This window comes from Thermoascus crustaceus (assembly GCF_041956765.1).
Source record: "Thermoascus crustaceus strain CBS 181.67 unplaced genomic scaffold VTN00scaffold_8, whole genome shotgun sequence".
Taxonomy (NCBI): Eukaryota; Fungi; Ascomycota; class Eurotiomycetes; order Eurotiales; family Thermoascaceae; genus Thermoascus; species Thermoascus crustaceus.
Genome location: NW_027192534.1, coordinates 166,794 through 193,805, shown reverse-complemented (window position 1 = coordinate 193,805; position 27,012 = coordinate 166,794). Strand labels below are relative to the sequence as shown.

At 50.5% G+C, this 27,012-nt stretch overlaps 13 protein-coding genes across 13 annotated transcripts; 6 read left to right on the top strand and 7 right to left on the bottom strand.

The window, feature by feature from the left end:
• Positions 1-127: 127 nt before the first annotated feature.
• VTN00DRAFT_9664 (uncharacterized protein) lies at positions 128-1,240 on the top strand (the record flags this gene model as incomplete). The annotated part of the gene is made up of 3 exons (XM_069436644.1): positions 128-383; positions 476-749; positions 823-1,240. 3 exons carry the CDS (start codon positions 128-130, stop codon positions 1,238-1,240), a joined length of 948 nt encoding a protein of 315 aa, XP_069284263.1.
• A 192-nt stretch (positions 1,241-1,432) lies between these two features.
• VTN00DRAFT_9663 (uncharacterized protein) lies at positions 1,433-3,981 on the bottom strand (the record flags this gene model as incomplete). Its single annotated transcript, XM_069436643.1, has 3 exons — positions 1,433-3,324; positions 3,443-3,721; positions 3,903-3,981. 3 exons carry the CDS (start codon positions 3,979-3,981, stop codon positions 1,433-1,435), a joined length of 2,250 nt encoding a protein of 749 aa, XP_069284262.1.
• A 1,321-nt stretch (positions 3,982-5,302) lies between these two features.
• On the top strand, positions 5,303-7,089 carry VTN00DRAFT_9662 (uncharacterized protein; the record flags this gene model as incomplete). Its single annotated transcript, XM_069436642.1, has 2 exons — positions 5,303-5,988; positions 6,054-7,089. The coding sequence occupies 2 exons, from the start codon at positions 5,303-5,305 to the stop codon at positions 7,087-7,089; spliced, it is 1,722 nt and encodes a 573-aa protein (XP_069284261.1).
• Positions 7,090-8,159: 1,070 nt separating this feature from the next.
• On the top strand, positions 8,160-8,471 carry VTN00DRAFT_9661 (uncharacterized protein; the record flags this gene model as incomplete). The annotated part of the gene is made up of 1 exon (XM_069436641.1): positions 8,160-8,471. One exon carries the CDS (start codon positions 8,160-8,162, stop codon positions 8,469-8,471), a length of 312 nt encoding a protein of 103 aa, XP_069284260.1.
• A 146-nt stretch (positions 8,472-8,617) lies between these two features.
• VTN00DRAFT_9660 (uncharacterized protein) lies at positions 8,618-9,165 on the bottom strand (the record flags this gene model as incomplete). The annotated part of the gene is made up of 2 exons (XM_069436640.1): positions 8,618-8,870; positions 9,023-9,165. The coding sequence occupies 2 exons, from the start codon at positions 9,163-9,165 to the stop codon at positions 8,618-8,620; spliced, it is 396 nt and encodes a 131-aa protein (XP_069284259.1).
• A 3,286-nt stretch (positions 9,166-12,451) lies between these two features.
• Positions 12,452-13,297, top strand: VTN00DRAFT_9659 (uncharacterized protein; the record flags this gene model as incomplete). The annotated part of the gene is made up of 1 exon (XM_069436638.1): positions 12,452-13,297. One exon carries the CDS (start codon positions 12,452-12,454, stop codon positions 13,295-13,297), a length of 846 nt encoding a protein of 281 aa, XP_069284258.1.
• A 552-nt stretch (positions 13,298-13,849) lies between these two features.
• Positions 13,850-14,398, bottom strand: VTN00DRAFT_9658 (uncharacterized protein; the record flags this gene model as incomplete). Its single annotated transcript, XM_069436637.1, has 1 exon — positions 13,850-14,398. The coding sequence occupies one exon, from the start codon at positions 14,396-14,398 to the stop codon at positions 13,850-13,852; it is 549 nt and encodes a 182-aa protein (XP_069284257.1).
• Positions 14,399-15,562: 1,164 nt separating this feature from the next.
• On the bottom strand, positions 15,563-17,103 carry VTN00DRAFT_9657 (uncharacterized protein; the record flags this gene model as incomplete). Its single annotated transcript, XM_069436636.1, has 5 exons — positions 15,563-15,747; positions 15,803-16,482; positions 16,535-16,797; positions 16,853-16,881; positions 16,938-17,103. The coding sequence occupies 5 exons, from the start codon at positions 17,101-17,103 to the stop codon at positions 15,563-15,565; spliced, it is 1,323 nt and encodes a 440-aa protein (XP_069284256.1).
• Positions 17,104-17,594: 491 nt separating this feature from the next.
• VTN00DRAFT_9656 (uncharacterized protein) lies at positions 17,595-18,287 on the bottom strand (the record flags this gene model as incomplete). The annotated part of the gene is made up of 1 exon (XM_069436635.1): positions 17,595-18,287. The coding sequence occupies one exon, from the start codon at positions 18,285-18,287 to the stop codon at positions 17,595-17,597; it is 693 nt and encodes a 230-aa protein (XP_069284255.1).
• Positions 18,288-18,819: 532 nt separating this feature from the next.
• Positions 18,820-20,628, top strand: VTN00DRAFT_9655 (uncharacterized protein; the record flags this gene model as incomplete). Its single annotated transcript, XM_069436634.1, has 3 exons — positions 18,820-19,105; positions 19,154-20,492; positions 20,568-20,628. The coding sequence occupies 3 exons, from the start codon at positions 18,820-18,822 to the stop codon at positions 20,626-20,628; spliced, it is 1,686 nt and encodes a 561-aa protein (XP_069284254.1).
• A 565-nt stretch (positions 20,629-21,193) lies between these two features.
• Positions 21,194-22,059, bottom strand: VTN00DRAFT_9654 (uncharacterized protein; the record flags this gene model as incomplete). The annotated part of the gene is made up of 2 exons (XM_069436633.1): positions 21,194-21,403; positions 21,487-22,059. The coding sequence occupies 2 exons, from the start codon at positions 22,057-22,059 to the stop codon at positions 21,194-21,196; spliced, it is 783 nt and encodes a 260-aa protein (XP_069284253.1).
• Positions 22,060-22,888: 829 nt separating this feature from the next.
• VTN00DRAFT_9653 (uncharacterized protein) lies at positions 22,889-24,019 on the top strand (the record flags this gene model as incomplete). Its single annotated transcript, XM_069436632.1, has 2 exons — positions 22,889-23,702; positions 23,766-24,019. The coding sequence occupies 2 exons, from the start codon at positions 22,889-22,891 to the stop codon at positions 24,017-24,019; spliced, it is 1,068 nt and encodes a 355-aa protein (XP_069284252.1).
• Positions 24,020-24,514: 495 nt separating this feature from the next.
• VTN00DRAFT_9652 (uncharacterized protein) lies at positions 24,515-26,731 on the bottom strand (the record flags this gene model as incomplete). Its single annotated transcript, XM_069436631.1, has 3 exons — positions 24,515-25,467; positions 25,523-26,423; positions 26,516-26,731. The coding sequence occupies 3 exons, from the start codon at positions 26,729-26,731 to the stop codon at positions 24,515-24,517; spliced, it is 2,070 nt and encodes a 689-aa protein (XP_069284251.1).
• Between the last annotated feature and the right edge of the window lie 281 nt (positions 26,732-27,012).

The following is a 27,012-nucleotide window of genomic DNA, read 5'->3' as shown; positions in this document are numbered from 1 at the left end:
TTGAGTGGATCAAACACTTTAAACACCCGTTTCCCCGCAGTATACCAGTACTCTTTAGACCTCACGTCTCCAGGAAAATTTCGTTTCGTGAACATTGATTCTACATATTCAAACATACTGGATAGCCATGGATCCAACAAGCCAACCGTACGACATTCCGCCGAGTCGGCTTCAGTCAAGGGTCCACCCCCTTGGTGAAGAACGGATCAAGGCCGAAGCCGAGAAATACTTCGAGGAAAACTGGAACTTTGACAGCGAGAAGAAGATGCGCGGGTTTTTCTCCATTGGCATGTCCAAGGCATACAGCTTGTTCTTTCCCTTGACTCTGGATGACCGTGTCGATATGACCAATCGGATGCTTCACCTTTCCCTTTTGAGTGATGGCAAGTTGATATATTTCATTTTCCATTTCACCGTTTGGATTAAGTATACATGCTTAAATACACAGTATGTGGTAGCTAATTTTACATGCTAGACAAACTGGAGAAAATGTCTCTTGAGGAAATGACTTCATACGGCAATCGGTTGATCCAGATTGCAGAGGGGACAGCGGAACCGGATAATTCGATTCCTGATGAAAGAGTCACGCACGAGACGCTGCAGCTCATGAGGGCCACGGATCAAAAACTCACGGATGATGTTGCGGAAGCGTTTATCATCCTCGTGCGGAAGCAGATAGGCGCAGAACGCCTGCGCATCGAGCATCTAGGTCCGTACTTGGAGTACAGGGAAGAAGACGTCGGGCGGAGGTACGTACATGCATACAGTACCTATCTGCACCCTATTTTTTTTGTAGGTGCATATCCAGTCTCACAACAACAGCTTCTTCTGTGCTCTCTTGCGATTCGGCGCAGCGATCCACCTGTCTCCTGAAGAGCTGCAGATAGTCGAGGGGATTGAACGAAACGCATTCAGGCACGTCGGAATCATGAACGATATTTACAGTTGGAATCGGGAATTCAGGGTCCACCAGCAAGAGCAGAGCGAAGGCTCTCTGCCATTCTCTGCGGTCCATGTGCTTTCCATGGAGACGAAGCTGTCGTACCCCGCGTGCAAGAGACTGCTATATACGTATTGCCGGGAGCTGGAGTTGGCGCACGAGGATATGGTCCGCGAGATCAGGGACAAGAGTAAGATGAGCCAAAGGCTGGAGCAGTATATTAAGGGAATTGAATATTTCATGCGTGGGGTAGAGATCTGGAGCCAGTGGACTCCACGGTATAATTTCGTTGCGGAGTGATAAAATCTTTACTTGACTTGCACTGTCCATAATCGGTATCTTTTCCTCCCTATACGGAGTACTCTGACGCCCTCACAAAGGTATGAGTTGAGTGGGTATATAATACACGAATTCGCAAAATGTGCACGAAGGACGAACGTGAAATGACCGGAAGAAGCGTCCCAAGAGGAATGTAGAGCCAAACCACAAAATTCATGACGTGGTCAGCACATTCCCATCCCCAGACCAGTTTAAGTTCCAGCCCTGATCAAGGTCAAGATCCAGATTGAGATTCGACCACATTTCCAAGCTCGGGTCATCAAAGAAACCCTGGAATCCGTTCGAATCGAGATCTGCGTTTGGAAGCGCGACCACATTTTCCAGTTGAACCCACGAGTCATCTGGATAGCCGACTTGAGTTGTGGGCGTTGTTTGGCTGCCAGTACCGATGCCATTATTTCCATCGTTTGCGAAATCGCCCGGGTTCGACTGTGGTGGGGTGCTGAGTTGGTTCGGACATGCTCCATTCGAGCTCTGTGAGGGTATCGGGCATTGGCCTAGAATGTGAGGTTGGACTGTGCGGTCTGTGAATTTCTTTCCGGGAGCAACAGTGATTGTCCCAAAATACGGCACTGTGATCTTGCAAGTCATGTGAATAGGATCTGTAGGACAAATGTTGCAAAGGGACCCTAGAAGATTGGCTGACTGTGCAGCAACCGTGCCACCGCTCTCCGTCGCAGCCTTACGGAGAATCTCCGTAGTCCCTTTCACCAGATCCCAATCCTTCTCATCCTGCTCCCTACTATGGTTTGGTGCCTCTTCTGAGTATCCAAGCAAGTGGATTACTAGAAGCATAGCCACGGTGAACGCCAGGAAATCGATTATCTTGCAGATGTAAGGGTTGGCCCCTGCGGACGATCGGAGGAGTTTGTATGAGATCAAAGTGCTCCGTGACGATTCGATAGCTGTGTCGTGGCAGTATTGATACCGCCGTTCCGTGGTAGACTTGAGCATAAAGGGGAGGTGAAGCAGGGCGCGAGTGAAGTTGTGAAAAAATTGTACTATTATACGATCACAACTTTCTTCGGGTGTGCATTGAGAGCACGAGTTGGGATCCCACCAGCCGTTCGGCATCTCCTTTGCAATTTCTTCCAACTCTTGGTCCATCTTCAGCGTCGCGGGGAGAGACATTGTTGCAGGATCTTGATTTCGATCAATCATTTGCCCCATAATGACTCCTAGGCGCAATACATAGGTCTCGAAGTTCGGCTTTTTCATCCGCAGTCCCAGTTCAACTTGCGGAACAAATGCAGCGTCAGAGACGGCATACGGAAGTCCTAAAAGGAGGCTGAGGAATCGATCCGTGCAAACTATGGAACACCATACTTTAAGACGGCGTTCGAAAAGATTATCACCAGCGCGAGGAGGCTTCGCAGTAGACAAATGCATTCCGGTAAGCTGAGCAAATTCGATTGCTCGACGGTTGAGCTGCCAGGACTTTCGAGGTCGGCCCACGTTCATGTAGTACTTCGAAAGAAGCACTAGACATTCGATACCAGGGAGTGTAGCGGCAAAGTCATCGTCATTGACGATGAGTTTATCTATTTCGGCAATGCAGCGATTTGTGAACTCCTTCGGGTGAAACGGTACTTGCAGAGCGGCATAATCAAAGTCCAAGGGAAGTTGCTCGACACTAATTGAGATGCATAGAAGCATCTTGGCCACTTCTGCAGGAGCCATTGGCGCTTCACACTGCCTGATTCCAGTCATGAGACCTTGTCGACACTTGTCACATATCTCGGGAAATCTCGTGTGCCAAATAGACCACCACGTCGTAGATCCGTTGAGGATCTTATCAATGTCCGAATGCGGAGGCAAAAGAGACATCAAGGCAGACCGCACGGCTATCGCTTTAGGAGATACGTCTTTGGATGCAGCTGCATTGTCATGGCCGGATGGGACATCCTCTTTGCGGCTGACTACGTAATTATCAAATAGCTGCAATACGGGAGCGTTTGCAGTTCGCCCGTCTGGAGATGAGACTGCAGATTCTGTTGGAGTCAGAGCAATGATATTGTTACCAAGACTCTGCGATGTTTTGGCAGCTATAAGATCTGTTAGTAAAGCCCACTTCGAATTCAGTAAGCAGAAGCAATATTATGTAACAACAGACACAAGCAACTCTGTATGTAGAATTTAAATGAACAAATAACGCATACTCACCCTGTTCACTCTCCAATTCTGAATTCCTCAATGCCTGAGATGCGACGTGCTCGGTAGCTGGATGCTGATTCAGTTTCTTCAAGATATCTCCGACAACAGTCTCCAATTGCGCCACTCTTTCACGCAAACTATATGGTTGCTCTGCACGGTGGCCACTAGAAGGATTAGTCGCCAAGGTCCCATGTTCCTGGTCAACACAAGTAGAACCCCGAGAGTGACACTCGTTGCAGACATTCGGACGACCCGGATCAAAAGTGCAACGGATCTTGCGGCGCCGACCTGACCGTGTTCCTCTAGGGTTAGAATGCGATTACAACCACCGATACTGGCGAAACATCGTGATCTGAATTGTTTCCATGTGGAAATAGGTGATGTCAGGATACGGGGGAGTAACGGACGAAAGTATGTATTATGCAAGTGCACATCTCCCGATAATGGACGAATTTATGCACCAACATACATTCAATGCAACTCTTAGTGCCCTTCCTCATCTTCTTGCGCGGTGGGCCCAGGAAATCCAGACTGCTCGTTGGATCCATGTTGCTTGTTTTCCGAGACCAAGGAGACATGCGACTGGTGCTCCCAAATTCGTCCGCCAGGCAATTCAGCCAGTCCTGGGGCCATTCACGAAGTCAGAGATCACCTGAGAGGTTATGTTATGTGAGACTGGGCAATAGTTGTACAAGATATAAAGGAGATGCGATTAAAGGAAAATTAAGAGAACAATGAAGGAAGATGGCCACCGTGAAATTCTACGCCCACTAGCAGCGCATGCGATGATTGCACGAAACACAGCCTTCCACTGCAGAATACTGAAGAACAATGCAGGCAGCAAGACTCTTACGCGGCAGATGCGAAGATACGACTCCAGTGACCACTAAGACGTCAGTGGATTTCCCATAGGAGATTTCTCCGCCAGGGCTATCCGGATAGGGATACGGCTGCACATCACAGGTGAGTGTCGCTGCACGCCAAGGAAATTTTCTGGAGATAAGGGGAAATTCCACCAGCGATCAATCATAATTATAATTAGAACCGTGGCCGCAAAACCCCGGGTTGGCAGCAGTTGGATGTCAGATCTCTTCGTCCGTCTTTTCGTCCGGTCCAGCTCCACCCGCTGACAAATCTCGTCCGAAGTTTCGTCCGCCGGTCAGCCACGTGCTGCGCCAATCCCTAACGACAACGCCCAAGGATCTGGATGAATGGCAGATTTGGGGTAAGACTGTGACTCAGATCACCATCATACTGAGTCAGCATTCTTCATCAAGGAAATCCGGCGAATTTCTATCATCTCTATTTTCCGCCAAGCTACCTTGCCAGGCTGTGCTTGTGATGTCGCAACATTACTGGGTCGGCGATTTGCGTCTATTATATCTCACGTACTCTATTGCTTGCAAACTCTCTGCCTACTATCTACTGTAATATTAATGTCTATTGTGGCTTTAACGGAAACCACTGATATGGTATTTCCGCATTAGGCGTCCAGCACAGCGCACTTTTGGGTTTCAGAGTCCACAGATCCCTGTCCCTAGTCAATCCTACGACAAAATGGCATTAGAAAAGCTGTGGGACCAGAATATTTCGTCCGTTTCCGCTTGGAAATCATATATTAGGCGGATATGAGGCTTACCTCCGTCCGAAAGCCATCCAGTGTTCCAGTAAGCAGCTCTGGATGATGACATGAGATGTGCTCATGTCAATGCCTATTTAAGATGCCCATCAGAGAACAGGTGACATAAATGATGAAGGATTATTCTACAACTGGGCATTCATCAGTTCTTTTTTTTCTTTTTCTACCGCGAGGGTAGGATTAAGTTTTCCTCGTCCAATCTTTGAAAACTGCAGCATTGACGGTCGAAAATGCAGTCAATCGACCATCCGTCTAAGGAAGGGACGGGTCCCGTTCACAGCTCTTCGCTGTCTGGACACACAATCCACGGAGATGAAGCTGAAAGGCCCGTTGACTCTGCGAAAGCGAGTCGGCCTTCTTCCATCAAGGGTGAGAAAATCGAAAAGAATGAAGCAGATGTCGGCGCGACAGAGGAACAAGACGTGTATCCAGGTGCCTTCGCTCTCATATTTATCATCATAGCTCTTGTACTCGCTATGTTCCTGGTTGCGCTCGACATGACAATTGTGGCAACGGCAATTCCCCAAATCACGGACGAATTCAAATCCTTGGATCAGGTGGGTTGGTATGGATCGGCTTTCTTCCTGACACTCGCATCATTCCAGTCCACTTGGGGTAAAGGATACAAGTACTTCCCGTTGAAGACCACCTTTCTGCTCTCCATATTCGTTTTTGAAATCGGATCTTTGATGTGTGCAGTTGCTCAGAACAGCACTACTCTGATCGTGGGTAGAGCCATTGCAGGTGCAGGTGCGGCAGGAATTGCCAGTGGTGTGTACACGATTATTGCCTTCTCTGCACCTCCACGACAGCGGCCTGCATACACTGGAGTTCTCGGTGCAACATATGCATGCGCCAGTGTTGTTGGTCCCTTGCTTGGTGGAGTCTTCACTAGCCATGTCTCTTGGCGATGGTGGTGAGTACTTCGATTTGTTGACTTAACTGTAGTGAGGTTTGAGTAGACTAACAAAGGCTTCGTAGTTTCTACATTAATCTTCCTATTGGGGGAGTGAGCGCCGCCATAATTCTCCTTTTCTTCACCACTCCTCCTACAGCACAACCAGCGAAGGCCAGTTTGAAAGAGAAGTTTCTACAGATGGACCTTTTGGGGACTTTTACGATTATGGCGGCAGTCGTTTGCTACCTACTCGCCCTCCAGTGGGGAGGCGTCACCAAAAGCTGGAGCGATTCGGATGTGGTGGGCACCCTCGTCGGATTCTGCCTCTTGTTGATCCTCTTCATAGTCATCGAGTGGTGGATGGGCGAGCGGGCGTTAATCCCGGGCCGAATCCTTAAGGAACGCAACATCCTCGTATCCTGCATCTATGTCTTCTTCTTGGTTGGGCCGATGTTCGTCTTAATCTATTACCTACCTATCTATTTCCAGTCGATTAAGGATGTTTCTGCAGCGCAATCGGGTGTCCGCAACATCCCATTCATCCTGGCTGTCAGTCTCTTAACCATCTTATCGGGAGGTCTCATCACCGCGTTTGGCCAATTCGGTTATCTCATGATCCTGGCATCAGTGCTCTCGACCATCGGTTCTGGGCTCATTTACATGTTCGAGATCGACACTGATGCCGGCAAATGGATTGGATACCAGATAGTCGCTGGCGTCGGGGTTGGACTCGGTTGCCAAATCGCAATCATCGTCAACCAGGCGTCAGTCGCGCCGTCGGATCTGGCGAGCGTCTCTGCCGTCACATTGTTCCTGCAGACCATTGGTGGCGCGTTCTGGGTCTCCGCTGGCCAAGCGGCCTTTGTCAACAGAATGGTCAAGAAACTCCCAGAGACCGCGCCCAATGTCGACAAGCGACTGGTCATTGCGACAGGTGCCACTGAACTTCGCAAAGTGTTCACCCCCGAGGAACTTCCTGGGATTCTGGAGGCATACATGGATGGCCTCAAGGTGACATTCATCTTATGCATTGCCCTAGGCGCAGTCAGCGTCGTCGTCTCGCTTTTCCCCAAATGGGTCAGCCTGAAAGGGAAGGTAACTGCTGGTGGAGCTGCCTAAATGCCTTGAGAAGCCGATGGAAGGGATAATCCAGATCAAACGCGCGACGCTCTTAGGATTATGACACAAAACATACAAAAAATGGGATTGGTTTACTCATGTACCTAATTGTATAAATGTTGATGGATAGACGGGCGGGTCGGCTAGAAGAGGAGCAAGTAGAAGGATCACCGTCATGTAGAAGGATCAGGACGGTGGCACTTTATGAAGATTTTGATATCATTCCCCTAATGCATAGTGTTTGGAAGTTTGTTTTACAGGAATACACTGCTCTTCAGCTGCAGTATTATCTTCAGATCCGCTACAGTAGGTCTCACCAGCAAGATGAGTGTAGCTTCAATATTGAACAAGCTCCCTCAAAGCTCAGTCTCCCAGGAACGCAAAATTCTTGCATTAGATGCTTAGTGCTTTGGGAAAGGATGGAAAAGTCCACAGCAATCTCCTGCTTCTGATCTAAAAAGTTGTTACGTTACATGCGATGTACTTAGTCAGGAGCCTTTATTTTTTGTGGGGTTTGAATGGCGGTCTATCAGGCGACAGGCTGGAAACGTCATCGGACTTGGGAGAGAGTAAATAAATAGTCTAACACGATCATTGTACTGGAATTGAAACAATATTCACAAGTCCGTAAAAAGCTTTGGTACGTATACTGCTAAACCATTCAAAATCTACAAGACAACTTCTACACGCCACCCCTTTGAAAAGAAGGTATCCCGAAGATACTACACAACGATGGCAGTCACCGAACTTGCCCTCCTTAAAAGGAACGCCATTCATCTTCTGCTCTCCCTCGCTGATCGCAAGCCTCCGTAAAGCCAAAGAAGCATAGGCCGCTTTCTCAAAGACCCAGTGCACTTCTACGTCCAGGCAGAGAACCCGTCATACATATACCTCCTTGCAGCCTGGGACTCTATCGATCAGCATTGCAAAGAGTGGATCCCATCCTCAACCAACCAAGAACTATTAGAGCTGTTAAGTGACGAAATTGACGTTATCTGGATGTTCCATGTGGACATTGACCCGGAGGCGGATGGAGAGGAAGAAGAGAGGATCCGACAGATGAACCAACAATGGCTTTCGGACGCTATTTCATCAAGGCTGGAACAAAAGACAAGTTTGCTGAGATATTCGCAGCGGAGAAGCATCACCTTGTGGAGATTGCGAGGCCGAGACCTTTTCGTGGAGGGTGGAGGATTGACAGGGAAAGAGAGGAAGGGGTCGACGGGGCTGAGAAGGATGAGTTTGTGATTTTTACTGGTTGGGATAGTGTCGCGCATCACTGTGCCAGCTTGGCGGAAATGGTGGGATCCAAGAAGTTCAGTTGGATTCGTGATTCAGCGGATGGGGCTGAGATCGGGCATGGGAATAGGTTGGAGCTGTGAGCTGCACTTTATCAGATTATGCTTGTACAGCATTATTGGAACTTGACGACATTCTGGAATGTGAACTTCATTTTGCTCATTGTTTCCCACTTCATTAAACATACAGTGCAAGATGGAAAAACAAGATATCGTCACTCGAACTTCAGTTAGGGACAAGCCTTTGACAAAGACTCAGCACTTGTAATCTGACCTTTGTCCACAAGACCTGGCTTCAAGACCAAAAAGACGACAACATAATTCGCGCTTTCCGAATTGTCCATCATCTCCCTGACTCGTTCTTCGACCTTCTCCCTGATAGCCTTGTTGGAATTCAAATCATCCTGGTTGTATTCATTGGTTTTGATAGCGTATATTGCCAGGATAAAGTAAATGCACATGCAATAATAATCATGATCCTCACTGAAACCTGTCCAGCTTGACTCCATCAATGAAGATCTATCCGTAGATCCGGCGACAAGTCAATAGGATCTGGACGTCAATCTCTTCCAAAAGCGTGTTTCGGGTCGATAAAATCGGGAAAGTGAGCAGATTGGCGCAAGGAGTTGTCATACTTGAGAAGTGCGAATTCCAGGATCAGCTTTCGTATCTCGGCCGGAAGAAGTCCAAAGAGGGAGCTCTGGAGCTGAAGATTGACGTCCTTCGCAGAGATAGCGTCCGCCAGAGTGTTCTCACTAGTGGTCTGTCCTTGTTCCATATTTAGGGGTAATAGTTGTCTCACACAGACATCAATCTTGGGCCCAGAGATGATGCACATAACTGGACACAACAGCAAGACTCTGGAAAAAGAAGAATATTAAACGTGGAGATTTGCTCATTCTGTGTTTGTGCGTAGAACCTATGTGAAAGCGGTTGCCGCCGCTACAAAATAGGGAAAGCACCCGGAATTGACGGAGAAACTAGGTAACTAGAAAAGCAAGTCCAGGTGAATTCCGACAGTAGTTCTTTGTGTCCTTGAGAGTGGAATCCGTTGTTTTTTTGATTGACATGTCCAATTATTTTTGCAGATACCCAACATTGCATGTGCCTTTCTTCAAAAACATTTGTGGAAGTCTCCGACAGGGTATGAATAGCACAAAATGTTCTCATTGCAGCTTATGCTTCAACACTTTTTTGCAGCTCTCATAATGAAATTCGCCGTCTTTTCAGGCTGCGAGATGAAACCGGAATGTCCAGCATCGATCTCCTCCACTACTTCCATCATGTCCCCGGGGATGCTCAACATGTGTTTCCGAAATTCGGGGGACAGCGCAAGGACCTTGGTGTGGATAAGGTACCAGCCTGGAATCTCTTCATAGGCAGCATATGTCAAGGGTATTGACATAGGTTTTCATATCCCTCAGTGACATGTGTACCTTGGGGAAAACACATGCAAGGCTAACTTCATCGACTGCGTCTTCAGATTACTGACCAGCTCCTGTTCAATCTCCTTCGTTAGGTCATTATAGAAGACATCTGGATCTCCCATGAAGGTGGTGACGTTATCCTCGACAAGAAAAGCGGTCAGCTCTTGAAACCTGGGATACGCCTGGGGATTACTTGATATGTGGCAAGGATTTTGTTCCCAAGAAGGTCGCAACTGCTGCCACTGAGTTTCTCCTTTTTTGAGAATGCATCCAGTAAGATAGACTATCTACAGGATTGCTGTCTGCTCTCCTCGGTCCTTCTTCCCGAGGCCTTTCAGCCCCTGAGCAGCTGGAATTCCTCCACATGAGTGTACCACGAGTAGATAGTTATTTCCGTGTAAATGGAATCAATCAGCTGGCATTTTTCCAGGCCATGGATTATCTCCGACTGAGGGCTAATGAGACTGATTGAGCTATAATGCACTTATGCTCTTGTAATCGTTCTTTCCAGCCTTTTACTTTGGATTTTTGATCTCTTCTGTTGGCGACATGGGTGATGACTCTCTTGCTTAAGGGCGCATTAATTCATTTCTTTAGTCTCGATCTGTTTTGCATTGGGATCGAGTATCGAGTGCCATTAGCAGTTGTTAGCTCTGGCACTCTCCGAAAGAACACCGTTTACCATTCCTTCATACATTGCTCCAGGGGTAGAAACTTGAGTGGCACATTTGAATAACCCTGTTACAATGTCAGAGTCCAAGCCAACTCTCATCGTTGTTCACGGCGCCTTTCACGGTCCAGAATGCTTCAAGCCACTAGTTCAGTTGCTCAAAAATGCAGGTTATCCTTGCGTGGACAATTTCGCTTTTTCGGGGACCGGAAACTCATCCACCTCTGGTCTAGAAGAGGACGCTGAGTCTCTCCGATCCGTCGTCTTGAGGGTATTGGAAGAAAATATCATGGAAAGAGTTCATATCCAGTTGGGTCGCTCGCGACACATCGAAGTTTGGGAAGTGGTGATGGTACGCTTCTGGGATCAGGTCTGTGGTTTTTATCTCTGGATGTTGGAGGGCCGGCGGTCGAGACATGACACACTATTCAAGTCAGTTATAACCCCTCAAAAATGTTTTACAAGATAGCAGTGTACCTACGACTCGAGCCCCACGCTTCTGAGGGGCCAACAAACCCATTTCCCATAGTTCAACGTTGACTCGAATAGGTCCTACCCAATGTTACATTGGAATTAGTTGAATTTTTCTTTGAAACTGTGAAGTTGAATCCACAAGACCCTGAATTGCTCCATAATATGCATATTAATAATTGGGTGATACTTAGCACTAATTCAGTGAATTTATACTGTACTATATATAGATATCTTGCTCTTCCCTCTACACTACTGTGCCATATCTTTTGCTACCCCCTCCCCTGCTACCTAGTGTCTTGGCGGATTGCTATTCTATAACCACATGACTTTGAAGCTACTGGAGGGTACCTAGATGCTATGATAAGTCACAAACCCTAGACAAAGCCAGCCCAGATCACAGTATAGCAAAAGCGGCAAGCTAAGTGGCTTGAACAAGGGGGAGGGTGTACCCAAAGATATGGCAACCTAGTGTAGTCAGTTTTTCATAAGAGGCCCTCTGCTAGAGATACCAGCTAGCTATTTGGTTCTATATACATCTCTACTTTTCCATCCTCTTCTATTCAACATACCAGGCAGGTTTATTAAAGTTTTATTCCTCCGATTTCCGCCAGCTGTATCGTTTCGCGCCTAAATGGTGTCATTCTGCAGATCAGCGCGATTAGTCTCGTGGATCTATTAATATACTAGAGGCTAGCTATTTGGTTGAAGTCTGGTCTAGGCCTTGGAAAGATCCAGTTCAAAAGCCCCCAGGATGTAGTTAAAAGACGTCCGAGTTCCAACGAAAACATCACTAAGACCCCAGTTAAGAGACCGATATTTCTAATTGGTCTGTCTTAAAGTTTTCACCCCTAAACTGAACCAATCAGACTGGTCCCAAATCTGCAGGTTGAATTGGCAGCTGCTAGACTGGAAATGCCGATTAGAATAAGCGCTATATGGATCCCAAATCTCTTCGGCTGTCTGCTGCGTAGTACACACAATATGCCCTGGCAGAGCAGAGGCTTATTGAGAAAGACAGGTTGATGCTCTTGAGACCCTTTGATCATCAGGGACTGACTTGACTTGCTGAGGTCCGTGCTTACATCTGTGATGTCAACAGAAACACCTGGGCGGTAACCATATGGAAACTGGGGATAGCCGTTTTCTTCCGGTCAAACAACTCATCTGGCAATTTGTTTGAGGCGCCGCCTCCGATCCACAGTGACAGGTCCACGCAACAGGATCTGGTCTCTTGATGGTCGTTATTAGCTCTGGTAATCCACGTGGTTCGTCTCAGTTTTGTCCAGGCGCTGATAGGCAACCAGAAAAAAGTTCCTTGGCCGGAGCCCCGCGCGTTGAGGCTCAGGTCCCTCAAGGTCGGTGTTTATATCCCACCATCGCTGAGGGGAGCTGCAAATCTGCCTAACTTTATGTATCAATGATCTATCACCTTGTTGCACTAAATTTACGGTATACATTCCAAGCGTTCAACAAGTTGCGTGCAGACGAAGAGAATGGCCACCCTTGAACTGCCTGTGGGTTTCCTTCCTCCTCCCGCACCGAAAGGCGCCGCCATGCGGAGGATCGACTTCACGGAGACAAACCCACCTATCCCGGAATACAAAGATTACTTCGCGGTAATAATAGATGGTGTTCTTAGCGAATCCGAATGCGCTGAGCTCATCCGCGCCGCTGAAGCAAGCACCATCACCCCAGACTCGCCAAATTCAACCTGGCCGCGTGCCACGATCGACGATATCATATCTGTCGACAATCGCAACTGTGGCCGCATCTCCTTCGACACGCCTCTCCTGGCCCAGAAGATCCTGGACCGTCTGACGCCCTTTCTGACAGAGGCCGGGATCGACACGATCCACAACCAGCCTCTGATCACCGGCATGGGCGCGAAAAGACGCGGCGAGGTCTTCCACCTCTCGCGACTCAACGAGCGCCTCCGATTCCTGAAATACGAGGGCGGTGAATATTTCCGTCCTCACTGTGACAGTTCTTATGAGACGGCCAACGGCCACGAGATATCGCTCTTCACCATCCATCTTTATCTGAACGGGGACGGAGAGCAGGACCTGGAGGAACTGGCCCAGGCGCAGAAACGATCAGAAGACGAGAAGTCCGAAGAAGAAGAATCGACGACGGACGCGGATCCATCCGGCAAACTGCTCGGCGGTGCGACATCCTTCATGGTCGGTTTCAACGAAGAGGCCGTTCGGATCTTTCCCAAGACGGGATCCGTCCTCGTATTTCAGCAGAATAACATGTTTCACGCGGGCGATGACGTTTATTGCGGTGTCAAGTACACGATGAGGACGGAGATCATGTACCGAAAAAGCAATCGAATTTAATTAACGCCGCTGCGAGGAATCGACCGATTATGCGCCGAAGTGTTCTGAACCGGGAGAATGGCCCTTTACAGTCCAAGGAAACTTAAATCTTGAAGAGACAAAATAACAGATTTGAGGCTAATCCGGTTGAACCATGGGCGGGGTCTGCGCTTATATATGGCGAAACAAGGCGCTGGGAGAATTTTGGATGCCATGCGAGAAACCTTACATGATTTAACTCAGGTGTTGCCACGAGGAGAACTGCTTAATTACAGTACATACAAATTCATCTAATACAAAGCCAGATAGATAATTTGATTTCGAAAATAATTACTACCTCAATTGCAAGGTAAGGTTTGGGAAACCTTATCTCCGTTGGGATTGCATTATAGCCACATAGGTAGGTATTTTAATAAAAGACATATCGCAAAAGAAATAAGGGATAAGAACAGCCGATGATTGGGTAACATATTACGCTTCTTTCTCGAGGTTGACAGAAAGATAAAAAGAAGCTACAAGGACATAACGCTAAGCTGCACGATATTAAGTTGATATTGACCAGACCAGCAGCACTTAAAGGACCAAAAGCCCAGCAAGCAAACCACCAACGGCATAGAGATCGGTATTAAGGCTCGCAGCACCGCCCGTGAAAACCGGAGGACTGACAGCGGTGAAAGTATCGTTCGGGCTAGGGGAAGGCAACCTAATGCTATGCGACGACGGCGAGACCGGCGCAGGAGGAATTGGCGTGTACGTTGGTGTAGATGTGGACGTCGGCGTTATGATTGGCGTCATGTACGAAGCCGAAGTCGAAGCTGAAGTGGCTCCTCCTCCTCCGTAGATCGTGCTGGTCACAGCGATCCACTGGGTATCGGTACCTCCTGGACCGGAGCATATCTTGCCAATGGGACAACATCCGCCGTTGTCGCAGTACTCATCGGCGTTGCATCCACCGCCTCCTTTGCAGCAGATGCTGCCGATGGGGATGCATGTGTTGTAGCATTGGACAGCACCGACGGCACCGCAGTCATCCTGTCGAGCGAGTAAATGGGTTTTGCGGACAGGAGTGATGTTCGCAGCAACAGCGGTTGCCAGAAGTCCGAATGCGATGAGCTTGTTCATTGTGATGGATGGGGGTTGCGGTGTCTGTAGTAGTAGTAGTAGTAGTAGTAAACGAGCGTAAATATCAGAGCAAGTGACAAATACTGATTATTAGACCTTTTCAGAGGATTAGATGCTTTCGCAGGCACAAAAACGTTGGCAAGCAGAAAGGAAACATGGAAGGTCCAAGAGGAACAGGCCTATTTATCCTCGAAGCGGGGAAATAATCAATCTACGCCCTACATCCTGCATCTCAGCGGAACCTGCATGAAAGAGGGACACTGTGCCCCTGCCAAGGTAAAAAGGAACCAGTGAAATCAATCTCATTGGACACTTCCCCTGTGATTCGTATTCTGGACGCAAAGCCAGCATGGAGGATAGGGATGAATACGAGATGCAATCTCGGGACGATCCCGCTGCTGTAATTTTCTGTAGTAAAGTGGATGGGATTTTAGAGGCATGTCATGTCATCTAAGAAATATTCTTCATGTCGAGCAAAGATGTAGTACCAGTGTATATGTAGCCTTATTCATCGCCCTTGGTATGTATTGACAATTTAGGCAGCCAATAAGATCTGTTATGGAGAGTTTGGAGTATACGGAGTAAACAAAACAGTCCTAGGAACCCTGTCGTTTAAGTAGCCAATTTTAAATTGTCACGGTACGTACGAAGTGCGGGGGGTCATGCAGCTGACTTCGTATTCACGGGAAACATTCGAGATTCGACGTCGAAATTGGCCAGGGGGGTTGCCGTAGGTGCATGATGTGGCTGACAGAAAAGTCCAAGAGAGCGTGGTAGTAGATTCCAGGGAACAAATACCTGGTCAGATCAATGTACGTGAATGTAGAAGACAGGGCACGGTTGCGGTTCGATAGCATTGAGTTTTATGAGACAAAAAGATAAATTGATTCGGAGATATCGTAATAGCGTTGACATTTTATCCTATTTAAAAACACGTCGTAAAGTGGAGAGAGGGGAAAGAGATGGCAGGGACTACTACATCTGGAATAAGTGGTGGTACAATGTACAAGACTCAAGCGAAAACTCCGGTTTAGAGCAACGTCCCGGCATATTTCATTCCCTTTCCTGGTCCCATGCTTATTCCCGCAGTTTGTTATATCGTGCGAACAAAAAGAGAGAACGATCATACAGAGCAGCCAGTCAATCAAATCGCCATACAGCCCTTTACTCCTCAAGGACACGGGTGATCAGACCAGTGGCCACGGTGCGGCCACCCTCACGGATGTTGAAGCGCTGACCAGCTTCGGCAGCGACTGGGCGGTGGGTCTTGAGGATCATCTCAACGTTGTCACCAGGCATGACCATCTTGGACTGGTCGTCGCCGGGGAAGCTGAGGTCCGCGGCCTCGTCTGCGCAATAGTCAGCTAGCGGATCAATCTCGGCTTGCGTACGGTGCGGACTCACCTGCAGTACGGATGAAGATCTGGGGGCGGTAGTTGGCACCAAACCCGGTGCGGCGACCACCCTCAGCCTCGGTCAGAACGTACATGGAGACCAGGAACTTGTTGAAGGCCTTGGCGGTTCCGGGCAGAGCAACGACCATACCACGGCGGACATCTTCACGCCTGATACCACGAAGCAGAAGACCGGAGTTGTCACCAGCGCGAGACTCCTCACAGGACTTCTTGAAGGTCTCGATATCGGTGACCTTGGTCTTGATCGGGGTGAAGGAACCACCCACAATCTCGACCTCAGTGTCCTTCTTCAGAACACCACGCTCGACACGGCCCGAGGCGACAGTACCACGTCCCGAGATGGAGAAAACTTCCTCGACGGACATCAGGAAGGGCTTCTCAAGGTCTCTCTGGGGGGTAGGAATCCAGGTGTCGACAGCCTCGAGGAGTTCGTCAATCTTCTTCTCGCCAATCTCCGGCTCACGGCCCTCCAAGGCGCAGAGAGCAGAGCCGAAGATGATTGGGGTCTCTTCACCCTCGAATCCGTACTGGTTGAGCAGCTCACGCATTTCCAGCTCGACCAGTTCCAACATCTCCTTGTCCTCGACAGCGTCGACCTTGTTAACAAAGACGACGATCTTCTGAACACCGACCTGACGGGCAAGGAGCAGGTGCTCACGGGTCTGGGGCCTAGTCTGTGTCAGTCCGACCCCACTACAGTCTGTAAAATGGTGGATCATACATCTGACCGTCGGAGGCGGCAACGACAACGACAGCACCATCCATGTTGGCAGCACCAGTGATCATGTTCTTGATGTAATCGGCGTGACCAGGACAATCGACGTGAGCATAGTGTCGGCTGTCGGTCGAGTACTCGATGTGGGCAGTCGAAATGGTGATACCACGCTTGCGCTCCTCAGGAGCCTTGTCAATGGCGCCATACTCGAGGAAGTTGGCAAGACCCTTCTCGGACTGACGCTTGGTGATGGCCGCAGTCAAGGTGGTCTACATGAAGCTGTCAGATTCGGACGTGCGGGATGAAAGGGGAAGGAGCTCTGACCTTTCCGTGATCAACGTGACCAATGGTTCCTTCAAGATAGTGTCAGCGAGTATAAAAAGCAGCGAAGAACCAAAAAACTACATACCGACGTTGACGTGAGGCTTCGTCCGCTCGAAGACGGCTGCGAAGCCACGAGCGCCCAGTCTCTGGTTGGCAAAGACATGCTGGACAGGGTTCACGGCGCGCGGGCGCACGAGAGAAGACCTGCTGCTCCGCAGGAGCAGGTTGATAGATCTGGAGATGCTCGACATCCTGGCTGCCCTGTAATTGAGCGATGGATAAGGAGAGGAAGGGGAAAGAATGAATAGGCAGATGTTTACGGCTGTCCGGATTCCAGGCCGAGCGACGTCGAACTTCTCGCGGCCCAAAAAATTTTGGGGAAGCTTGCTTAGTCATCTAGGAACCCGACGCGGCCAATCGGCGATCTGGATTTGCGGAGGTTCTGTGAAGCCGGCCATCGTCTACGGTGCAGTACAAGGCGGGGTTGATGCTATTCTCTACAGGATCAGGAAGAATTAATGGATTCCTTGCCGATCACAACATATAGCTTCGTTTGGGCTGTCATAGTCGAAGATAAGGCCTTACCAAGGTCTCCAAGTCCACAACGCCCTTTGTCCAGTATCGAAGACCGCTTTCAGTGTGTATATAATGCAGTGCATTTCATATTCCACATTTCTGTAATCTTTTACCAGGAGAAAACTCCCTTGTCGTACATGGTGTAGTGGGATCTCATATCCGTCATTTATGTATCCTTCTTTTTCACAGTTAATATGACATGCTTGCCGGGCTCCCCCTCCATGCCTTTGATCTGTGTTGCGTTGGCCTCTTTTATCGTTTCGAGAACGTTGTCCATAAGATTCTTCACTTCCTCTGCTGTAGGAGCCCTCTTTCCCTTCTTCCGTGTCAATATGATTTCCACCTTCCGGCCCTTGTCCAAAAACGATACCAGCTGCTTTAGGCGATGCGAGAGATCGTGGTTATCGATGGCCCAGTTTAATTCAATTTGCTTGGTTGCTATTTTGGTCGCATGGGCCGCCTTTGCTTTGGCCCGCTCCTGTTCCTTCAAAAACTGTCTGCTCAGGATCTTGCAGACGGGAGGTCTGTCGTCTGTGCCAGGCGACACTTGCACAAGAGAGTATTCGGGACGCTGGATCGAACGCAGGACGTCGATTTTCCGTGCGGGAGGATCAAGACCGCCATTCTCGTTCACAATTTGCACGAACTGTGCCCGGATATCTTCATCTCTGACCGGTCCAGGTTTAGCTGGGGCCCCAGCATTGGGCGCCGGAGATCGAGAGTACTGAAGAAATCTCAATTGTGCCCGCCTCCACGGGAAATCATATTCTATAAATGGCGCGCGCGTAAACTCTGGAGGAGGTAGGAAAGTGCGGCGAAGCGCCTGCGCGGTAGAAATAAAGCCGCGAATATGCCTCATTCTGCTGCAGAAGCCGCTGCGGATAGCAGCAGCCGGAAGTGTTGGAGGACGGTGGAATTGGCGGAGGCAGGTCGCGTGTAAAATTCAAACAGAACTATAAGACCAGAAACGAATTAAAAATCGGTAAAATAACCTGAAACCGAGAGTGTGAAACTCGCTGTTAAGCTGTTCGACAAGCAGCGACAATTTGATCTCCGAGCTGCATGCGGCGATCCGACCCCAAGGCGGGCGGAACAGCCACACAGCATGCGCCACAACTTCTATTCCCGTTGATCTGCGACACCCCCTTCTTTACCCATCGGTCCAGCATCGCAGACTCCCGTTCACGAAGTCTGTTAACGACGCTGAACTTCCGGTCCTTCTCCGCTGCGGACTCTCATTTGAAAGGTCCGGAGACTGTCGGGGGATCAATGGTCTCCCTTGACCTTCATTGTCGTTGATTCATCGCTCGCAAGTGCAGGTTGGTCGAGGTACAGCCGCCTTCTCCCCAGTACTACGCTCTACTGTATTTCCACCTTCTCTTTCTGTTCGTATGTCGACCGGATTTGACACGCGAGCGCGTTCAGGCTTTTGGTCATACATCAATTTCGGCTCGACTCCTCGGAGACGCTCCGTTTCACTCCTTAGCAAATCCGCCACCGACCCTTCCGAGAAGACGGACAGACATTCGGACAGGCCGTCCGACAATCTACCGCCCATGGTGATGACACAGAGTCAGAGATCGCGGTTCCTCAAGACGGGAGGAATCGCGGCTCTGCTATTGTTTGTGATTTTCCTGCTTTCGCCGTCGAAACCCTCGGTGACTGGCATCATTGGGGGTATGTTGTGAAGCACATGGCAACTTGAAAGCGACTGACGGGAACTAGAGCAACAACCCTCGGGCTCATCCGTGTCCACGAAATGCACCAAGCCTTATGACCCTTCTAAGCCACTTATCCAATATGCATTGATGATTGATGCTGGAAGTACCGGCTCCCGGATCCACGTCTACAGGTTCAACAACTGCGGTCCTACTCCAGAGCTCGAGAATGAAGTGTTCGAGATGACTAAGAAGAAGCCGGGCGGCTCTGGACTTAGCTCCTACAAGGAAGATGCTGAAGGTGCAGCGAAAAGTCTTGACCCCCTCATGGATGTGGCCATGAAGTCAGTTCCTGACGAGTACAAATCATGTACACCTGTGGCTGTTAAGGCTACTGCTGGCCTGAGGATGCTTGGCCCCGAAATGAGTAACGCGATCTTGAAGGCAGTGAGGCACCGCCTTGAGACAGTGTACCCATTCCCTGTCGTCTCTGAGGAGAAAGGTGGTGTCGAGATTATGGACGGTAAGGACGAGGGCGTTTACGCCTGGATCACGACAAACTACCTCCTGCACAAGATTGGTGGACCTGAGGAGACACCGACAGCAGCTATCTTTGATCTGGGCGGTGGCTCGACTCAAATCGTCTTCCAGCCGACCTTTGACAAGAGCAAGTCCGGTGGAATGCCTGAGAAACTGGCCGAGGGTGACCACAAGTACGAACTTCACTTTGGTGGCCGGGACTTCGAGCTGTATCAGCACTCCCACCTTGGCTACGGCCTTATGGCAGCTCGTGAAGCTATTCACAAGACTGTTCTGGAGGGTAAACTGGCTCAGAGCCCGAAAGACCTGTCCTGGCTCAAGGAGCCCATCCCGAATCCCTGCATCGGACCCGGCATGGAGCGCCAGGTAAACCTCACCTTCCCGGATGAGCACCCTCTTGCGCCCGAGGTGTCTGTCATGATGGTCGGCCCGAGGGAGCCGTCTGGTGCTGCGCAGTGTCGCGGCATTGCCGAGAAGATCCTTAAGAAGGATGCAGAGTGCAAGCTTAAGCCCTGCTCTTTCAACGGTGTCCACCAGCCCTCCCTTGAGAAGACATTTGCAAAGGAGGATGTTTACATCTTCTCCTACTTCTATGACCGCACCAAGCCATTGGGCATGCCCGAATCTTTCACCCTGGAAGAATTGCACCAGCTCACCGCAACCGTTTGCGCTGGTGAAGGCAAATGGGGTGTATTCCAAGGCATCGAGGGTGCTCTGAAGGAACTGCAAGAGCGTCCCGAATGGTGTTTGGACTTGAACTTCATACTCTCGCTGCTACATACAGGCTACGAGATGCCTCTGTCCCGTGAGGTGAAGATTGCCAAGAAGATCGACAACAACGAGCTGGGCTGGTGCCTTGGCGCAAGGTAAGCGCACTCTCAAATTTTCTAGTTCTTTCTTTTTGTACAAAACAGAGGCTAACTTTAAATCTTTCTCTACAGCTTGCCCCTCCTGAGCCAGGAGTCTGGCTGGACCTGCCGTGTCAAGCAGGTTGCAAAATGATGCGACTTAGCAATATTATGCTGTAATGTGAACAGAGTAACTCGATTCTCACGGTGTTTTCACTTCATTTTTTCCTTCCATATTATAGATTTTTGTCCCTGCACCTAGATGTGCATGTTAAATCTTTTCTTGTCAACCATACGCTTGTCCTCGTATTTACAGTTTTCTTCTGGATCTTGCGGTGTTTTTCTCATTGTTGGTCCAGTGGCTTTTAGAACCCATGGTCTCCTTGTTAGAGCGAACGGGCGGTACCAGGTTGGTTAATGAAAGGTTTGGGGCAACTATTCTTTATATATTAGGCAGAAGATCTTGACAGATGCCGAGTGTGACATTCAGCCTAGGACTTCACTGGGATGTGATCATTGACAACCCATCATCTTCCACGAGGGATTGTATATTAGATCCTGGTCATCCTCGTGGAGACATCCATGGATGTAAGATAGCCAAGCCTGAAATAGATACTTTCCAAGATTCCCCACCTTAGCTTCCGGTCTTGAGCTCATCGAGCAGAATGATATAGGCGTTAGCACGATTGGTTGTTTTAACCCGTACGCTTCTTCATCCATCAATCGTTGATCTCTTCGATTCCAGGTTTCTTCCGTTTCGTCCTGTTGCCCATCAACCTCCCGAGCACGTTCGTGTCTCTCTGAGTCTTTGGATGACTTATCACAGGCGATTCCCGCCCACCATCCGAAACAGAGCTTTCACTCTCCTCGCTGCTGGACTCGCTCCCGTCGTGGCTGCGTTTTTCTTCGAGAACGCCGAGTCCGAGGTTCTGTTAGGTTGGATTTGCCGTTAGCACCTTCCCGCCTTCGACGAGGTGATTGCCATTCTGCCCGTTCGAGGGACGAAACGTACCATCTCGATATACTGCCCTTCGCCATGCTCTTCGTCCACATCGTCCATAACTACATCTTTGGCTCTTCCGGCGGCGATGTCCCTCTCCAGGTCCTCATTTGCGGCCTTTAGCCTGGGCAAAAACGATGATATTCGGGACAAGATGCCGGAATCGTTTTGTACCCGATGTATTCGTGGTTTCGCGCGGCCCGGAAAATTCTCTATCGAGTCCTCATCGTGGGCGCGGTTTAATCCGTCAACGTCATCCTCCGCCTCTTCTAGCCCAGACTCCTCGTCGTCGTCGCGTTCTGACGAGGAAGAAGAAGAAGAAGATGATGATGATGATGACGATGACGATGACGAGGAAGTTTCCGCGGACGAGGCGCTCTCGTCATCGCTCTCGTCTTCTGGACTGGAGGTTTCTTCGTCGGACGAGTCGCTCAGCGAACTCGTTTGGCTGGTGGAGCTCGAGTCGACATCAGAATCTCTCGCAACCCGACCGGCGGCTAACCGGATCCTGGGACGCTTTGTCTGGGAATCAGGAGACGATGGTTGGTCGTCCTCCAGCGGGCGCTTGCGCCCTGTTTCATCCATATCGCGGGCGTCGCAGCAGTGTCTGGCGGCGGCGGTGGAGATGGCGCTGAGTGGACGAGGGGCGGCGGGTTCTGCAGGCGCGGACCCGTCGCGCCACGGCCCGACGCTCGGCCGGGGTCCCGCCCCCGTGTCCGCCTCCAGTTCATCAACATCGTCTTCTCCCCCGTTGCATGGGCTGCCAGGCTGGAAGAGCCTTTTTCTCCTCTCATACCCTCCAGGGACGCAAAGCAGTTGGATCCCTGCCAGTCTAGCTTCGTCTGCTATTCATCTCGTTCTTGGACGCTCAGGTAAGCCGCAGTTTACTTCCCCACTACTAGTATATACTCCGTATATCGTTTCCAGTGTTCAACATTCTGCCTATTTTTTGATTCCTTTGGGGTTTCCTTTTATTTAAAGTATGCTCCAGGAAGCCCAGGGAGCTGTTGATGTGTTCTGTGTGATCAGCTTTTGCTATTGGTTTATGTATATGCCATGGATCCAAATAGGGGTTCACCTTGGGCTTGGCCCATTCACTTCTATACTCCCTTGAGTGAACGAAGTCAAGCTTGACCCCACTAGGTTTTCCGAGATCAATAGGAGGAGAGGATATTCACTGACCTCCAGTCCTATTGTTTTTCTGTGTTCCCTGGGCTTTTGTCCATTGCTGCGCTATCTCCTGTATCTTCACCTCGATCCTTTCTTTCCTACTTCTTACATCCCTCGACTACCAGAATTGTCAAAGTCTTCTGGCCTTTTCATCTCAGCTCTCTGCACTGGCTTCCTTGCTACGCCAATTCTTACACATCCCGCTACCCTTATCATCTGCACAACTCTCTCTGGCTCTGTCAACATGCCCATTGCTTACAGTACAACGGCAGGGGCCAAGGATCCTGACAGGGCATTGTGGATCGACGAATACGTGGCCCTGCTAGACGCTGGTCTCCTCTTCGTTTTTGACAGATTTTACGGTTTCAAAGCCTATCTCTCCAAGGATCAGCTTGATCTCAGTCCAGACCAGTGCATCGAGCTGGTTCACAAGGACCTTCCAGCTGGCCTGGACAAATTTCGACTCAAAAAAAGCGATGAGTACCGTCCTTTGAGTATCTCTTGTGCCGACTACATCTCTCGTCTTTGTAATTTCAACGAACCCAGCAAACTTGCGGTCGTCAGCGACCAATCCGTCCGCACCAAAAATACCCACGAGCTCAGCATGAGTAACCCGACGCTTCAAGTCAACGGCAGGGATCCTGCCACCCCAGAAGGGACTTCTGGTGTTAATAGCACGATCAACTCTACCCGGAAATCACTGCATCAGAACATCATCGGCAAGCTCCGTCCCCTACCTTTCCAGTACCACTGGACGGTATGGCATGACAAACACTCTGAATCTGCCAACTACGAGAACAGGCTGTATATTCTGCACGAAGATGTTGCAGACATTGCGACCTTCTACCGCGTCTACAATAACTATCCCTGGGATAAGGTCCGGCTCCGGGATTCCGTCCACATCTTCCGCAAGGGGGTCAAGCCCGTATGGGAAGATCCAGAGAACCTGAAAGGTGGATGCTGGACGTTCCGCGTCCCAAAGAGCAAGGCGCAGGCCTTCTTTCATGAGATCGCTATCCTATGCATGGCGAACGAGTTCCAGGCAGCGCTCGAAGGAGGTACATACCCCAACCCCCTATCATTCCCTCGTGAGTGTGCAAGCAACTAAATAACTTGTGCAGAGCATGACCATGTCCTCGGCGTCTCAACCTCTGTCCGCTTCAACTCTCACCTCATCTCGGTGTGGAACAAGTCCGGTTCTAACCAGCGCGCCATCAAGGCTCTTGAGGACACCATCCTCGACCGCCTCTCGCCTGAGCTTCGGCCCGCCGGGACCAATTCATACTTCTACAAGCGCCATGAAGAGCACGATGGATTCCAGAAGGCTGTGGAGGCGACAAAGAAGAGGTTAGAGGAAGGCTCAGGTGCTCAATAGGTGAAGACGCCCGCCGTGGATGAAGAGAGGGAGTAGTAGCATGAGTCGGTAGAGATTGTGGTGGGATATACATAACCCCTAACTTTTTCTCTATTTTTTCTGTCTAGTATGCATGAACTGGCGTCTCTGCTTGCGGATTGGCATTGTATTCTTATCCTTTCACTTTCATGTGCACACTCAATTATGTACCTATGCTCGCATATTCCAGAAGACACCGAAATATAAGACACCATCATCTAGGTGTGGCCAATATTGGATCCTCTCTTCTACACCTACTGTAAAGTGACAGTAGATCTGGTCATTTTCACAAGAAATGGATTCTATGCCGTCTACGAGTAGTTTCACTCCATTCACAACCCAGCCTGTCCCTAGTCATTAAAAGATGCTTACATCCCATACAGATACCCAACGGAACTATTGTACATGTACAGTTTATGGTTTACTCCGCACTCCTTGCCAGAGGAGATCATCGTTCCGTTCACGACGCCACCAGCCCTAAATAGCCAACCTCCCACTTCTACCGACTCCGGCTCCGACTCCTTCTGCTACTTCTCCTGTCATCCGCATCTCGGTCTCTATCTCTGTCTCTGTCTCTGTCACGATCCCGATCCCTATCACGGTCGCGATCACGATCTCCCCCAGGAACATACCGATCGATCTCCACATACCGGGGCCGATCGTCCCTATCACGATCGGGAGACCGGATCCGTCTCCGTGGCGATCTGCTCCGGTTGCTCGTGGGCGGGACGTACCGGTCGATATCGAGCTGGGAGGGTGAGCGGCGGCGGGAGCGAGACCGTCGATCTCGTCTGGTGGGAGGACGGGAGTAGGATCGTCTGCGGACTCGGGACCGGGATAGGGAACGGGTGCGGGAACGGGTGCGCGAGCGTTCACGGCGGCGGGAGCGAGATCGGGATCGGGACCGGGACCGGGATCGAGAGCGAGAGCGAGAGCGAGAGCGTGAGTAGTCACGGTAGTTGTAGCTTCGTCGACGGTCACGGCGGTCGTCTCGGTCGCGGTCACGGCTGCGATCCCTGTAGCTGGTATCTCGGTCTCGGTCCCGATCACGGCCCCGGACGGTAGACCTGCTTCTGCTGCGGCGGCTGCTTCTGTAGTTCTTGTCGATGGAGGAACGGTCGTCTCTGTAGTTGCGGATCGAGAGCCTGTCGTCGCCTGCATCGCGGTCACGGTCCCGGTCCCGGTCACGAGGGCGGGCTGATGTCTCTCTGGACCATTCTCTGGTATCGCGTCGACGGTCACCGTCGTATCGAGATGAGCGTCCCGTACGGGAGCGGCTGCGGCTGTGATAGCGTCTCGGACGGGATCGACTCCGGCTGTAGCGTCTGGTGCGAGAGCGGCTCCGGCTGTCGTCTCGTCTCCGCGTCCGTGGGCGATCGTGCCGGTCCTCTGTTCCTTCGCGTCTTCGTCGATCGTGGTCGCGGGATGGGCTGCGATGGTCTTTCGGAGTGTTGGAATACCTGGACTCTGTGACACTCTTCGCACGGGGTGGCGGTTTGCGGCCGCTTTCGATGGCCTCGGCCTCTTCGAAGTCGAATTCGGGCTTTTGTCGTGACTTGGCTGCTAGCTCTTCGCCCTCTTTCAGGAGCATCTGCAGAGCGGCTTCTTCCAGGGATTTGTCGTCAACGGGTGGTGGAGGAGGAGGAGGCGGAGTGGGATCTTTGGGGGTCGGGGAACGGTCTCTTCTTGAGTCGCGATAGCGTGGAGACACACCTCTGTCATAACCGCGAGAACGATCGCGGTCGCTATACCGATCACTGTAGCGGTCTCGGTCTCGGTCACTGTACCGGTCACGGTCCCGATCCCGGTATCTCTCGCGTTCCTCCCGTCTCCTCCGCTCATATCTCTCTTCGCGTTCCCTTTCTCTTTGCTCCTCAAGCAATCGCTGTTCCTCCCGTATACGCTCACGCTCTGCGCGTCTCTTCTCTTCGCGCTCTCTTTCCTTGGCCCTCTCTTCCTCCCTTTGGCGTTGCAGCTCGCGCTGCTTGCGCTCCTCTTCAGCTCGAGCTCTTGCTTCCTCTTCCTCCTTTTCTCTCTGCTTAAGCAGTTCCTCTTGGTACACTCGTTCGCGTTCCTCCCGTTTGGCCTTGACGTGGCGGTCGAAGTCTTCGTCGGTTTTGTTACCAGACCGCTCCTCCTGGACTGCCACCTCTTCGCCAACCTCCTCGCGGCGTATGTTTCTAATTGAGTTGAGGATAGACTCTAAGTGCTTGGAGGTTAGTTCTTCCAGGGAGCTCTCCACGTTCTTGTAGATGTCGCTGCGGTCGACGGCGCCTTCAATTAGGGTCGCGGCTTTTCCTCTCTCTCGAGACAAAAGCGCGGGCTCGCGTTCGATTTCGGACTCGGCCAGCTCAATCAGGGAGTTCACAAACGAAGTCTTCGCCTCCTGTTTGAACACGAAAAGGATAAGCCCATCTGTCAATCTGCAAGCCAGGACCGCAAAATGCAAAAACACGTAGAAGCATGAAAAGGCCTTACCCCTTCGTTAAACTCCGCCCAGATCGTCTTTCGGACATTATCAAAATCCCCCCTCTTCTTAAAAGTATACAGGAGGTTGTCGATGGCCGCGCGCTGCGCCGCGGACAAGGGCAGCTCGGAGGTCTTGAACTTCTTGCGCTGGAGACTTTCGATGTCCAGCGCCGGCCTCTTGGTGCCTGTCGTCTTCACGTCCGCCATCTCGTCTGGACCAGCCATGGCGGCAGACCAAAGGAGGAGTCAGGATCAGTAGAACAAGTGCTCAACGTCGCTTCATGTCTTCTGCTTGCCCGCTGGCATCGATGTCTCTGGCGGCCGCGGTTGAGATCGCGTCGGGCTGTCGGTGGAACCTTTTTCCAGACTCGCGTACGGGCCGACGCTGATTCGCTGGACCGAACTCCGGGTCAACCTCACGCTCGACTCCGCTCCCCCACAGAAACAACCCCAGAGTCCCCATCGTATCCCCGGTTCTCAAGACAGTCAGTCCAAAAACAACCTGC